Source organism: Ceratotherium simum, chromosome 4, assembly GCF_057802395.1.
Source record: "Ceratotherium simum simum isolate JZ-2026a chromosome 4, ASM5780239v1, whole genome shotgun sequence".
Classification (NCBI taxonomy): Eukaryota; Metazoa; Chordata; class Mammalia; order Perissodactyla; family Rhinocerotidae; genus Ceratotherium; species Ceratotherium simum.
In genome coordinates, this window is record NC_141903.1 from 83,425,451 (window position 1) to 83,439,809 (window position 14,359).

General features: G+C 38.0%; 1 protein-coding gene across 4 annotated transcripts in view; it reads right to left on the reverse strand.

Moving 5' to 3' along the window:
* Positions 1 to 14,359, reverse strand: part of VCAN (versican) — a 105,671-nt gene that overhangs the window by 48,075 nt on the left and 43,237 nt on the right. For 3 of the 4 annotated variants that reach the window (XM_004420391.3, XM_087430082.1, XM_087430081.1), the window contains exon 7: positions 10,912 to 13,899. The exons of the other annotated variant lie outside the window; for it this stretch is intronic. In XM_004420391.3, coding sequence (XP_004420448.1) covers positions 10,912 to 13,899 — 2,988 coding nt within the window. The remainder of the gene's footprint in view (positions 1 to 10,911; positions 13,900 to 14,359) is intronic. 4 annotated transcript variants of the gene reach the window in all.

Sequence of the window (14,359 nt, forward strand, 5' to 3'; positions counted from 1 at the left end):
GAAGCAAGCCAGATTATTTATTTTTCTAAATGTTTCCTTAAAAGTAGAACAAATAAACAAAAACCAACCACAGGGCAGTACTTTTATTATCTTTTTCATTTCCATTCTCTAATATTGTCAAAGCCTTTTGTAAATAGATGATAGATGATAGATAGATAGATAGATAGATAGATAGATAGATAGATAGATAATTTCCCTATATCCTAACACCAGAAAAATGCTTTGGTCAGAATCAAGGATTTAAAATTTAGGTAAAAGCTTTGACTAAAGTACAAGTGCCTCTCATAAATAAATATAAATACTTCCTTTCTAAGCCACCCCAATTACAGCTACTCAGCTAAACTTTACCAAATACTGTTTTATTTCTAATTATGCCACTCCTTTCTTCAAAAGTCAGGAGTAGTTTCTGGTCATCTCTTCCTCCTGACCTCTCCAACAGGTGTTTCAACACCTCCATTAACCACCCCGACATTTATCCTCTTCCTTCAGTCCTCTGTTATCATTCTCTGCATCTCTGCAATGGAGGCCACAGCTCCATGTCCGTGTCGCCATATCCTCCATATTCGCATCTCAGACTTCTGTTCAAGAAGAACCCTCCCGTCCCCAACTTGGAATGCTTCATAAATCCTCCTTTGAACATCCTCATGCATTTAGGAATGATCCAGCTAAAGCCCTCAGTCCTCCAACATATCTTCACTAAAACGCCTCAGCCCACACTGGTTGTATCTTAGATTTGTATGCCATAGGACTTATGTCATATTGTTTCTTATTTATAAATTCCCTAATTGTTTTTACATTTTTGTCTTACCTCCCTTACTAAATTCTATATTCCAAAATTAAAGTAAAGTGATCCTGTAAACAGGTAAATACTCTTCATACTCTGGTCACTTAGCCCCTCTTTTGAGAATTTAGTTGGAAGAATGTCTACACAGTTATTTATCATCAAGAACAGAAACATTTACATTCTACTCCTTTGATACTTCGTTTGAAAGATTTGCATTTTGGACTGAAGAAATTATTTTTTGGCTGCCATCACAACTGAAATTCTGAGATAAAACTAAAGGACCATAGAGATAACTCAAACACTAAAAACTCTTATGGATAGAAAAATCCAGATAATCTAGATGTGCAGGCACAGTCTCAATATTCTTTTATCATTCATTTTCTTTCTGAATCCAGAAATCCATATAGGCTTATATCGGGGCGGTAATCACTGTTTTTCTCAAATGTAAATTTACAATGAACAATCTCACTTTGGCAGCATAGCCAAAAGAATCCTTAAAACATAAGCACACATCCTTTTAATTTCCATGATGATAGAGAGAAGGTAACATGGGTACAGCAAAGTGAGGTATATAGTTTTGGGTAATTCAAGATATATTCTCCACCCTTCACTATCATTTTAATTCAATTACAATTATTCCTGAAACTTTTAAAAACATATATTTCAATGATTTTTAATTCTCTTTTCTTTCTTACTTACAGATGCCAAGGTTCATTTACCATTTGTGACAAAAACTACACTTCCCACAATATGATCAAAGGCCACCATTTCACTGAGGGGAGATAGAATCAGACATATTCTTTTCCTCCTTAAAATTGTTAAGATACAGCTGAAAGTAGCAGAAGCTTACAGCGGCCCCTTCTCCAGGAATGTCTGTATTTCAGCCTGCTGTATGCAAGTCAGAAAGCCTTCAGTGTACCAGTAGTGTTCAACACTCACTGTTCATCAAAATCATATGAAGTGCCTTTAAAAATACAGTTACCTAATAATAAAAAATAAGTAAATGAAGCAAATTTAAGAAAAGAAACAAAAAATACAAATGCCTGAGTCCCACCACTAGAAATTCAGATTCAAGTTGTCTGGTGGGGAATGGGGAAGTGGGTATTTTTATCTGGCGGCTCTCTGGTGACTCTTATACACAGCCAGGGTGAGAAGCAATGTGGGCACTGGGCCATTTCCCTGGTGGTTCTCAAACCCCACGCAGAACGGCATCATGGTTGGTCAGCCGGCTGGTGCCTGGTTGGTGCAGTTCTGGGCCTTCCTAGGTAAACTGGGTGGTTGCTCAGTGAGGGGATGAGAGGCCAGAGTTTCCTGTGTGGCCAATTCTGAGACTCTGCCTGCTAAAGATGCTACTTAAATTAACTTATTTCATATTACCTCTATTTTTCCTTTTACTAAAGCAAGCAATTAGTCTCTATTATATACTCTCCTGCTTACTATTTCAAGTTGTCTTCCCAACTAAGCTATAGGTTGTGTTCTTTTCTTTTCCCCAGCCACACAGTAGCTTGATTAGATGACTTTATTCTAACAAACCTCTAAAACATTTCCTGGGAGTGAGTGTGAAGAGATGGGCAGAGAATGTTCTATTTGCAGATAGTAAGACGGGCTCCTCTATAAAGCACGGCAAGGTAAGATTTCAACACAGTGAAATGATAATTATACTATCTTTTGTTTTACTCTCCTGAAATATACATTAGCGTATTTTCCCTTTCTCAACTTAGAAAAACCAAAACCTTTGGAAACCTACTCTACACAGCGTATGGCCAAAGCAACTAAATCGCCCTGTGAGAAACCAGGAATACTGTGCTACAAAGCCAAGAGATGAAGTCATAGAAGCCAGTGAAGGTAGCGTGTACTGGTTATTCACGTGTGCAAGCAAGTCTGGGTATAATACCGTGACACAGTACGACAAATTTTCATAGACATACATGCTGAAATACCACTAAACTTTTCCTCTCACTCCAGAGATTCTTTCCTTCGAGTTTAAAATCTCCTATTTAGACTCTAAATTATTTATGGACAAATACTTTATACATTACCCCAATAATTCTAGCAAGTATTTAGAAGGTTCACAATAATTTCTTTTCCTCCAAAGAATGAAATCACTCTTCTTAAGAATAACTGTAGCCGTCTTGCCAATAGATAGGGTTTCCCTCCTGAGTCATACGCAAAAAGTCTACATACTGGCACTATCTCTAAGAAACACCATTTTTTAATACAAGAAAGAGGTTCTCAGTTGTCCACATCATGCCCTATTTTACATTTTCTATCGCCTCAATTATGTTGTAAAAAATTCAAATACATTGATACAAATAAAGAAAATATACAACAGTTTTCACCAAAACACATCACTACCCTTCCTCCCCCATTCTTGGAATGGTTCTATCAACGAAGCCATTTATTAACCACGTCTTCTTTTTGTACCCAACAAACTGGCCTCACTGAGGTATAATGTTATAAATTTTGTAAACTGACAAAAATTGGCAATGCCTTCTTGAAAACATAAAATTTTCAGCTTTACCTCATTAAAATAAAACCTCAGAAAGCACTTGTTTTCTCTTTTCTTTTATCTTTGTTGGTCCTCTCACCAGGCACGTCTCTCCCCTTAGCTACGCCCCTCCCCCTAGAAAAGTTCTGAACACTGTCTGGCCCGTGAATACATTTTTTATTCATTGCACAAATGAATGATCTAAGAGCTATTAAGAAAGAAGAATGTAATCCCTGTGTAGAGAACTGAGGGGTTTCCTTGACAACAACAAAAAGACAGCCAGGAATGCCCATGCATTCTATGAATATTCAAGAGGCTAGGCCCAGTACCTGGAAAAATTTATAAAGAATTTGTAAAAAGATCATTTTCTTTGGAAAAAAATTTTAATTGGCAGTTATCAAAATCATAAGCCCAATTTTCACACATGAAAAAGAGAAGAAAGCTAATGAATTCTACACCTAGGTACCATAGAATCAATACTATATTTAAATTTTAAATAAGGGCTGCAGCTGCTTCTGATTTCCACCCAAAATGGCATCACCCTAGACAAACACAATCCAGAGGATTAAATTTTAACAAGCTCTTGCGGTCAAGCAGATACTATAGTATAATTATATTTGGGTCTCTGTGGTAGAAATCATCTTGAATTTTAAGTTAATTCAATTTTTACCTATTTACTACAAAACAATCTAAATTGGCCTACATTTAGAAGTTCCGAATGAAATAATTCTTAAAGCTGAGAGGATTAATTTGTCCAAAGTCGTTCCTGTGTGCCAGGCATGGAGGGTTCAATGTGCCATGTGCCTCCAACAGTGACCGGCAGGCCTTTGAAGAGATCCTTTTCCCCTTTAAGCAATCTGGTGAGTTTGTAGTATTAGTATATATTTTTGATATTCTAACAACTCAGGCCTATAGAGATTATATTGCAAATAACAATGTCGACAATGAACCCAGGTCTGTTTCCAAAGGTTCTTTCCACTACATCAACTGCCTCTTCCATTTATCCTATGGAGTGAACTGACTGTCCATCCATGTCCATTCAGAAGATCACAGACAGCGTGTGCTTCAAAACTCCAGTTCTAGTGTAATACCTAGTGCGTCGTAATTATTTGACTAATTATTGAATAAACAGGGAAAAATGTATTTGAATATTATATGTATAGGTGTGTATACATATATGTGTATATGTATGTATGTATATGTATGTATACAGTGTTTGAATCTATATATATGTACATCTTCCTTGTTTCATAATCCCTGTGATTTGGAAGAAGAGCATGGGTCAAAGTTTAGGAAATATAATTCTTTATATACAATGATAGCTATTACATCCATTTTACTGGCAAAAAATTCTGACAGAGAAATTAGGAAATTCCTGGGTCCATATTGCACATAAACAAAGGAGAGACTGACTCTAGACTCCCACCCTTGTAGCACCTGCAGCTGTAATATGACTGATTCAGATTTCACTTGAATTAAGAGGTCGTAAACCTTCAAATCACCTTCTAGAGCGTGCAGCCTACTCTTCAAAAGGTAGTTTTATGCCATTTAACTTTACAAGAGTGTAACTCTGAGCCATGATACTTCATGGGAATATATTTTGAAAAGTTAAACCTACAGAAGATGCTATCTTTATCAAAAAGTATGAATTATGAAGAACAGAGAAGTATGACAACACTCCTGCTGGAGGAAGTGGACTGAATATCTCTGGTCTCCATGAACTTGCATGGTTTCTAGGTGAATCCTAAGAAGGCATTCAGCCTCTGAAGCAGGCTGTGCCCTCTCTGTCATCCCAGCCCTATTTAGAAAAATGCCTAATTGTACTTGGGGCTCCTTAACCACACTGGCGAGCCGCTGTTGGGAAGCAATAGACTAATAACTGGTTTGCAGTAATTTGTTTTTGATCTACCCATCCAACAAGGAGCAACATAAGTCTCTTCCTTCTCATGAAATATTCTCTGGCTTCCTTGCCTTCACTGATTCCTTCCTTTCCTGACCTCATCTGCCATTCACAGTCAGTACCACACTACCTTGTGTGTAATTGTGTGTTTCTGTACTGCAATTATATTTGACTGTGTTAATATTGGCTCCTCAAAACTCATTTAAAGTCTTCGGTAGAGAAGCCTATGGTTTATGTTTATTTTGTGCCCCTTTGAATATCTGTCGAAGGACTAGGCATGGTGTAGCTTTACCTGAAGATAACCCTTGATTGACTGCACTGTCTGGAAGACAGTGTGTGCCTTTCTCTCGAGGTCACTGCCAATGACAGCCAAGTAGTGTTTATCTTTGGATAACACCACACCTCAGTGGTAGTTTTGATAATGGTAAGTTGTAATTGCAAATGCTATTTTCAGAAAGAACAGGCATTAGTTCATGTTAGGAAGAAGATAACAAAGTTCCTGTTAGCTATCCATGGAATACCTCTTTTATTTTTAAACCTCAAGCTGTGAAGAAAACAATTTCAATTTCTTAAATTTTTCCTCGAAGTTAGTGGGTTAATAAAACATTCATAGAGCATTTTAAAAGTTGAGATTCTATGTGTGTTTGTGTCTCTATGTGAGTGGTATGTACCTACAAAATCTTTTCCTTAGAAGGACTTCTTAAAAAGGTAGTCTTTGGTCTGCAGTGTAGTGTTAAGCTCACGAATAATTTAGAAACATTAAGATCAATTTTTTTCTTCATACTACAGAGACAAAGGGAAAATAGACATTCTCTGTCCTTTCACTATTTGACTAATAGAAGAAAAACTCAATCCTTTTCTAGACTTTGTGCAGCCAAGAAGGGATGGGGGAAGGCATCCCAATTCCCTGCAGAAAAAATGTGCGTCTCTGGCAGGGAGCCACAGCTGCAGCCCAGCAAAGGTAACCACTCATGTGTGCAGCCAACAGCCTCCTCCCCTTTCAGAGACATGCTCCAAAATTCTGCAGGAAAGAAGCAGCCCAGAACCAGGGCTACCGATTTCAGCATGCTGTTCTCTTGCCATGGCAGGTAACTGAATAGCATGCGTAGTCCCCCCATGTTAACAGCAAACTAAACCTAAGTCATCTACTCTTAACAAACCAATAGATTGCCAATGAGAAGCCAGTCTTTCCAGAGTCTTTGCTCTTCCAGAAACTGAGGGACAGGGCAGCACCTGAGCCAATAGAGGGTCATCATCCTCTGACTCTTCCCTGAGTTCATCGAGGGAGAGAATCATCTCATTGCAAAACTGCCCCCAGGAGTGCCCAGACTGCCAGACCAGGACCAACAGTGTTAGACCCACTGGGCCTCCATTTTCCCATCTGCACTACCTTCCCTAGTGGTCTTCCAAATTATCTCTGAGGTTTAAACATAATAATATATGTAAAACGTGGTCTGAAAGTATCTGGGATTATTTCCCTCTGCACATGCATGTGATACTCTGCACTGTAACCAGAGATTATCTTGATTACACATAAGCATCAATAAGATTGAAACTAGACTTGCTTAATTTGCTGTATTCAGCATCATACAAAGTTATTGAAAGGTAAATGTTAATAAATGTGGATCATTATAGCAAGATGAAGGTATTGATAATCAGACCAATTTTAAAAGTGTTTTTACTTAAAAAATTCAATTCATTCAGGAATGAGTAATTGTTTCTGCTTTATTCTGAATTATCTAGATAATTTCATTTTCTCTCTAGCTGTACTCAGAGTTACACATTGTTCTAGAAACTACCACAGGGGATGCAGGAGAGGTCCCAAGAAAATGGGACTCCTGAGCTCCCTCCTCAAACATTTACCAGAACAGCCACTCTTTGATCTGCTCAAAATATGAAGGCCCTGAATAAGAGTATACTTGAAGAGAGGAATCTGATCCTATAATAAAAAATCTGAAAGTAATTTTTCTACATAATAAATTCTATAAAAATGAAAAACAGGTTATTTTAAAAATTATATGAGACTATCCTGTGTAAACATCACTTTTTAAAAAATGACTGTGCAATCAATGATATAAATATTGGCATTTGCCCAGATATCTCTTGTTCTCAGAGTCAACATCCCTTATTCTTTATGCTGTCCTCAACACCATAATATTCAGAAAATAAACCTTTAGTTTTATGTATATTTCTCAAATGCACAAATAAAAATGCAGAAGAGATTAATCATACACGAGACATTTCTGAATGATGTAAGCAATAAGGTACCATAATTCTCAATAAGGAAACCAAGCAAAATGAATTCTAATTTGGAGACCAAAATTATCTTTCTCCAAATCTCAATAATCTTTAATATCTTTACATTAATAATTTTATTAATATCTTAATATTTATATCATTTTAGTTTAATACTGGCTTTATATCTGCCTTACACTTAGATTTGGATAGATATAAATTATAAAACTAACAAAAAAGAACACCTGACAAGTCAAAGAACATCAAGCTGGCCTGACAAATAGTATGTGGTATACATGAACTTGTCTTAAAAAAACTAATAAGCCACCTGTTTCAAGGTTATAACTATGAGCATTTGCATAACAACGTTTGTGTTTAATATCTGTATATTTCCAAATTATTCCTTGATTTAAAGATATCAGTACATCAGTTTTTAAAAACATTCACAGTTCTGTCACACTACCTTGTGACGTTTCAGGTGATTAAGAGAAGAAGCGTTCCTTTTTTTGAGGTCAGAATTGAAGGAACTCTTCCTACACCTTTAAACCCCGTAGACTTCATACACATCCACAAAGAAAACCTTTCAATAATTTTTCGAAATGCAGGTGTGCAAGTTACTCCTGAAATAGACAGGAGTCATGTTTTCAGTATCCCCTGAACCACTGTTAAACACACCCCATAGCATTTTTCAGCTCATAAAAGTTTTATGAGCTGAAAAGTTCCTTCAGATTTTTTAACTGCTAACTACAGTTGCCCTCCAGCAACAGCACCCTACATTGCTATTAAGACCCATTTGAGCAAATACAACATAAACGTATCCTGAGTAGCATGTTTTGTTTCATAGCAGTAAAAAAAAAAATCAAGATTTATATGACTGGCTGTGTGCAGCAAAAAAATTATGAATGCCTTGGTTTAGTGTAGCATGGGTGGGATTTTTGCCTACTTGGATATATGGTATGTGTTGGGGTCGATTCTATGTTTGTGAATAGATTTATACAAGTTCATACATGTACCCAGGATTTTCCAGTGTGGAAAAATGTGCCTTAATACACAAAAAGGTTGGTTTTCCAGGCAGACGTATTTTTCCTTACTAATGTACACCTGCCTTAGAACTCATTAACCTAACATCTGCTTTAGGGTTTTCCCTAGTCGAAGTTCAAAATGCTTGAAAAATTAAATTTCTCATAGAAAACAAAATTAGGAAAAGTAAGCAGTTGGATCTGAGTAAACCTCATTGTCTTATCAAGACAATAAACAATGCTTTTAGTCTTAAGGAGAAAGGCATATATATAGCACACAAAAATGATAGATAAAAGAGAGAGAGAGAGATGGAGGGAGGGGACTAGATAGATGCATGCTCTATCCACCCCCCCCCACCAAAATCCCTTCCTGATGAAGATAACCAACTATTCCCTTTCCACAGAGACCCCTGTTACCACGCTGAACAAAAAGTAGTTTGAAGGCAAATCATGGTCCCATGTTTTAAAAGTGGAAGAACGAAGAGGAAACACCTAGTCATGTCTGCCAACCCCAGCTGAATTAAATTCACAAGTCAAATATAAATAAGCACCTTTGTATAAATGGTTTCTGGGTTAGGTTACTCAGACCCTCCATTTGAGTAACCATTTATAAACTTAGATTTTTTTTTTTTCTGATGACTGCCAATTCTTCCAGGGAGATCGAGTTTCACTTTTTCCATTTTGTAATTTGATCACCCTAACCTTAACACACAGTTTCCCATTTAGAAGAGTTTTTGAAAGCAGAACATTTTTTACTGTTTTCTCTATTATTTGATTCAACTTAGTATCTACACTAACAAGAAATTAATCTAAATTGGGAAAAACTTCTGCATAATCAGTCATTCAAGAAATTTAACAATTCTCAAATTAAGTATTAGTAGTAATTCCTTTTCGCTTCTCTTCAATTTTGTGCTTTCCTTTTCATAGCCCTACTAATACCAATCCTCATTCCCACTCCTCAGCAACTCGTCTTCTCTCTCCGACTCCAGTTCCAAGAGGCAGAAAAGGAATGTAAGAGAAAGGAAACATGTTATGATGTCTAAGAAACAGCATCATTAGCAGGAAAATAATGCTCCAACCCTGGCCTCTTTCAACTGCACTGGAAAGCAGAGACTAACTTCAATATCCTCGAACACAGTCCCTTCTCCAGCATTCACTGCCCCGCAAGAGCTTTCACACTGAGAGAACTCTTGATAGCAGAAGCCTATATAGAAGCTGTGAAGTTTCCACCTACCCGGCAGGAAACCAGCTGACTTGGCAATAAAGCTACCTGTTTGCTTTCAACAGGTGCTCCTCTGAGCCCTCTAATGAGGACAGCACCGCTCTTGAAGAAAAATGGCACCCTGAGTGGAGTGTTCCAAGTAAGAGAAAAACCTGCTAACAACATTCTTCTAGCCTGACTTCTCAGAGCTTCTCAAGGAAAAATGAATACTTATTCTTTTAGTTCTCATATTAAAACTAGAGCACAGCAACTTAACGAAAATCAATGATCTTAACTTCTCAATTAAAAAGAGACAAATAAACCTGAACTGATCTATAGAGCTGAATACACTACGTGTTCTCTGCTCAGCTTACCACACTTCAAAGATGGTGTGGTCTCACCTTTGGAAGGAATAAGTCATGTTTGGTAATGAAAATTGCAGGTATTATTCAATGTAAAGAAACAGCTTTTAAGAATTTCGCCAGAGAGATAAATAAAATGTTTGAACAGAAGGCATCACAAATATTCCTAGAGATAAAGCAATTAAATCATAAAATAAATAACATTACAGCCTCGTTTTTAGGGAAAGAGGTAATGCTGACATATCCATCTTCTGAAATTATTTTTGATACAATGAAGTATAGCATTTCCCAGAACTGAGCTAGATAATATTTTTTCTAATAGTTAAAGCTTCCTTAAAATATCCAAGGAAAACAGCTTAAAAATATGTTGAACTTACATTAAAATAACATTTAAACTACACACTTATTGCGCACCCCAGAAGTCCATATAATAAACCTGTAAACTCCTGGAACAGGAAAACCAAAGCAACCTTTACATGTCATTCTATCAGCCATAGGGATGTGCAATAGGGTTTTAGCTGTCCACAATGTAATTACTGAAGGTTAATAGTTAAAGACCAATGGAATGTTAACACAGTCTAGTACTACACTGGAGTAGTAATGCATGGAAAGACACTGAAATTAAAACACTTTGTTCTGCATGTTCTGAAGTGACGTAACAGTGATGATTTGGTTATATTAGATGACAAAGCAGGGCTTCTCACGAATTTTAAAATAAAATCGTATCTAACATTCTTCCAAATTGTTTAACATATTCTTCCAATTCTTGTACAAATATATGAAACTAAAACACAGAATTTTTTCACACTCCAGTTATCTTCTAATGGCAGCATTTGGTATGTTGATTTTTTTTTTCCAAAAGTAATTTTCAAGATAAAATGCTGATTGCCTTGACTGGTATGTCTAGAAAGGAAAGACTTACCTGTCTTGTTTTCTCTGACCTCAATAATATAAACATTTATGTCAGGGCGGAATTTTGTCTCTGCGGGGGGTTCTGGAGTGGAAAGTGCCTGAGGTCTGAAGGCCTCTTGGCCTTCCACAGTGTGTGGTCTTGTTGGCTGTGTAGCAGAAGGAGTACTTGAAGTTGTGAAATACTCTCTATCAATATCGGTTTCCGTTTCCTTCACTATGATATCCTCAAGGGTTGTGGGAAGAACACGAGATGTTGATTCTCCAATGATGACCATGTCACTGGTTGTTTCTTCTCCTGGTTCCCTGTCGATGAGAGGCGGTTTCTCAGTGGATGCTGAGGTTGTTTGAAGTCTGTCTACTGAACTGAAGGCAGCAGTGATATCACTGGGAACTGTGGCTTTAATTGTTGAAAATTCTGGAAGTTCTGTGGCTTTGGGCATTTCAAATAATCCTGAGCCTAAATCAACATAATCTAGGGATGTTTTCTCTATTTTCTTAGTAGTTTCCTCTATAAGCTGGGTAACAGCAGTGCTGAAAGGTGATACAAATTCCCTTGGACTGGTACCTTCTGTTTCATATTTTTGTTCAGGCCCTGGACTTAAAGACATCTTTGGCCCCATGCTTGGTGTTACCACTTCATCTGTTTTCACTTTGTGTTCAGTGACAGCACCAGGTGGATAAGACGTACTGTGCTCAATTTTTCCAACTGGAGTTGTTTCTAAAACTGGGACTCTCTCAGAACCTGTCACCAATATGTCTTCAGAGACTGTATATGCTGACCCATCACTCTCTTGTTCATCCAAAGATGTTGTTGCCTCCTTAGCTGTGCCAGCTGTAGAACTGAGAGCAGGAATGGGTTTCTCTGGAGCCTGTTCTTTCCAAGGGAATTCTTCCTGAGTTGTTCCCTGTGTGATGTCTGTGGTTGTTCTTATAGTTTCAGGAGAAATAGTTGCTCCAAGGGGAGTCTGATCAATGGCATGTATGTCTTCGGAGGGTTCACCTAGAACTTCACCTTCTGATGGAACAGAAGGTACCAACACTGCCCATTCTGTCTTGGGAATTATGGAAAGAGGAATCGTATGGGAAGTGTCTACATAAGTAGTAGGCTCCTGGGTGCTACTATAATTAACAAATGCTGATCCCTCTACATCTGAAGTATGTGCAAATTGGGGGACAGTTGATACAGGCTTAGAGACATCCACGTCTTCTCCTTCATCCAAAGCACTTCCTTCTATGGTTGCATAAACAACACGGCCTTCTGTGCTTGCGATAGGTGAACCTCTTTCTTCAGTTGTGGAATCTCTCAAAGTTGACTTTTCTGCAATACCAGTTGATGTAGTTGGCTGAAATCTAACTGTGAATTTGCCACGGTCTGTTGTGTCTTCCTCAGTAAACTCCTCTAATGGCTTTTGAGTACTCCCTGGAATAAGAGGAAATTCATCTCCTCCATCTTCAGTGAAACTTGGGATATCTTTATCCTTTCCACTCACTCCCATAGTGGGGAGTAAGGCAGGGGGCAATTTTGGAGAGCCTGCATGTTCTGTGGACGATAAAGGCTTTGATGTTATATTATCTTCCTCCCATGACCATTTTGTTACAGTGACCACCTCCACATTTAAAGTGCTGTGGGTCAAAAGCACTGTTGTAATACCCTCGTCATACTTTGTAGTATCTTGATAGCCATTTGTTTCCAATCCAACCCCAGTTGTCGTAAAGTCTTCCTCCACATCTCTTGCCTCTGTTGGTGCCACACTTAGCTTTGTTGTTATCAGTGCTGGGGAATCAAAAGATTTGGTCATTTCCACGGAAGACTCTGTAAGATGAATTTGCTCTGAAGAAGCTGTAGGGAACTTCATTCCAGAGAAGCCTTCTTCCTCTATTTTTCTTACAAATGGATATTTGGTGATCTTTTCCTGTATTTCATCAGCAGTATAAGTATCTGTTCTCATCTCTGGTCTTAGTGTTTCTGTTCTTTCTCCTTCTTGCGTCATTTCTATTTGTGGAGAGGGAAAAATAACTGTGGATATTCCCTCAACTAATCTTTTATCACCAGAATAAGGAAACAATTCTAATTCTGTATGACGCTGTGGTGGGAAAGGTGTGGTGGACACATTCTGGCCAAAAAAATCTTTAGTCATCCTACCATTAGTTTGTTTCTCTTCCCAGCCATCCATGGATGATTCGTCACTGTCAGGCATAGTTACAGGTAAAACAAGTGTCGATGCTGAGACCAACTCTGCGTCTTCTAGTTGAGTGGGGGTGATGTCTTCTGAAGTCTTTGACACTGTAATGACTTCAGGTATTTGGCTAAAGACCTTGGTGCTCTGACCAGATCTAGCCGTAAATGTTCTGTCTTCACCATCAGCTTTTCCCAAGGTGAATCCATAGCGGCTTGTGGTCACTGGTTCAGAAATAGTGCTTACTGTTTTCTTTTCAGTTTTGGATTCCAGGGTCATTGTTGTAGACACAAATGGTGTTTCAGTTACAGAGAATTCCTTGGGAGGAATGTGCTTTGAGATTTCCATAGATGTTACCAACGGACCCACTTCTATTTGTTCAATTTGTATAACTGATTCTTGTGTTTGTATATCTTCCATGACACCATCCCATGAATCAGCAGTACGAGGGGAGATGACAGTTGTACTTTGGGGCACTTCTTCCCTAACTTCAGATATGTCTGGCTTTCCAAGTGGTCCTGAAGCAGAAGGTGAGGAATAGTCCATATCCCCAGGCTTCTTGGTACTCCCAGCAGGTGTGGGTGACTCAGTGACTAATCTGTGTGTGACAGCTTGAGATTGAACTGTGGCTTTCTGTTCAAAATTGACTATATTTCCCACAGGAGGGAACTTTGTTGTAATAACAGGTAATTCGGTGATTAATGGGGCGATTGGTGTAGTTCTGTCAGGTACCATTTGTAGTTCTTCAGATAAACTGGGTGATACAGTTTCTGCAAGGATATTCAGTTCGATGGTTGTAGCCTCTGATATATTCTGTTTAGCTAGAAAAATAATTTCAAAGAGTTGATTAGACAAGTTACTAATAAAAAGTTGTACGTCCAGTGTTTGTTAACTGCTGCTGTGTATTTTGGGGTGACCCAAAAGTGCCTTGTGATGGAGAGGAGTCTAAAAACTACACTTAGATTAACCCAAATACAGACAATTGAACATTTAATAGTCACAAGTTGATCACCTGTTTTATATCATAAAGGTTATCACTGCTTTTACCCATAGGTATGAATGACTGTTCTTGGCTAAGGAAAATGAATATTATGTAGTTTTAAGATAAGGAGAAGTCCAAAAAATATATAAATGCAGAATTTGGAAACAGTAGATAGGTTATCAGAAACTACAGCAGCAACTCGAAACCTAGCAGGAGAACTTAGCTCTGCTATTCTGGAGGCTTCTTTCCCCGGCCTCCAGCTTTCTCCCTCCTCAAGCTGCATAGTGTCTCAGGGGAGA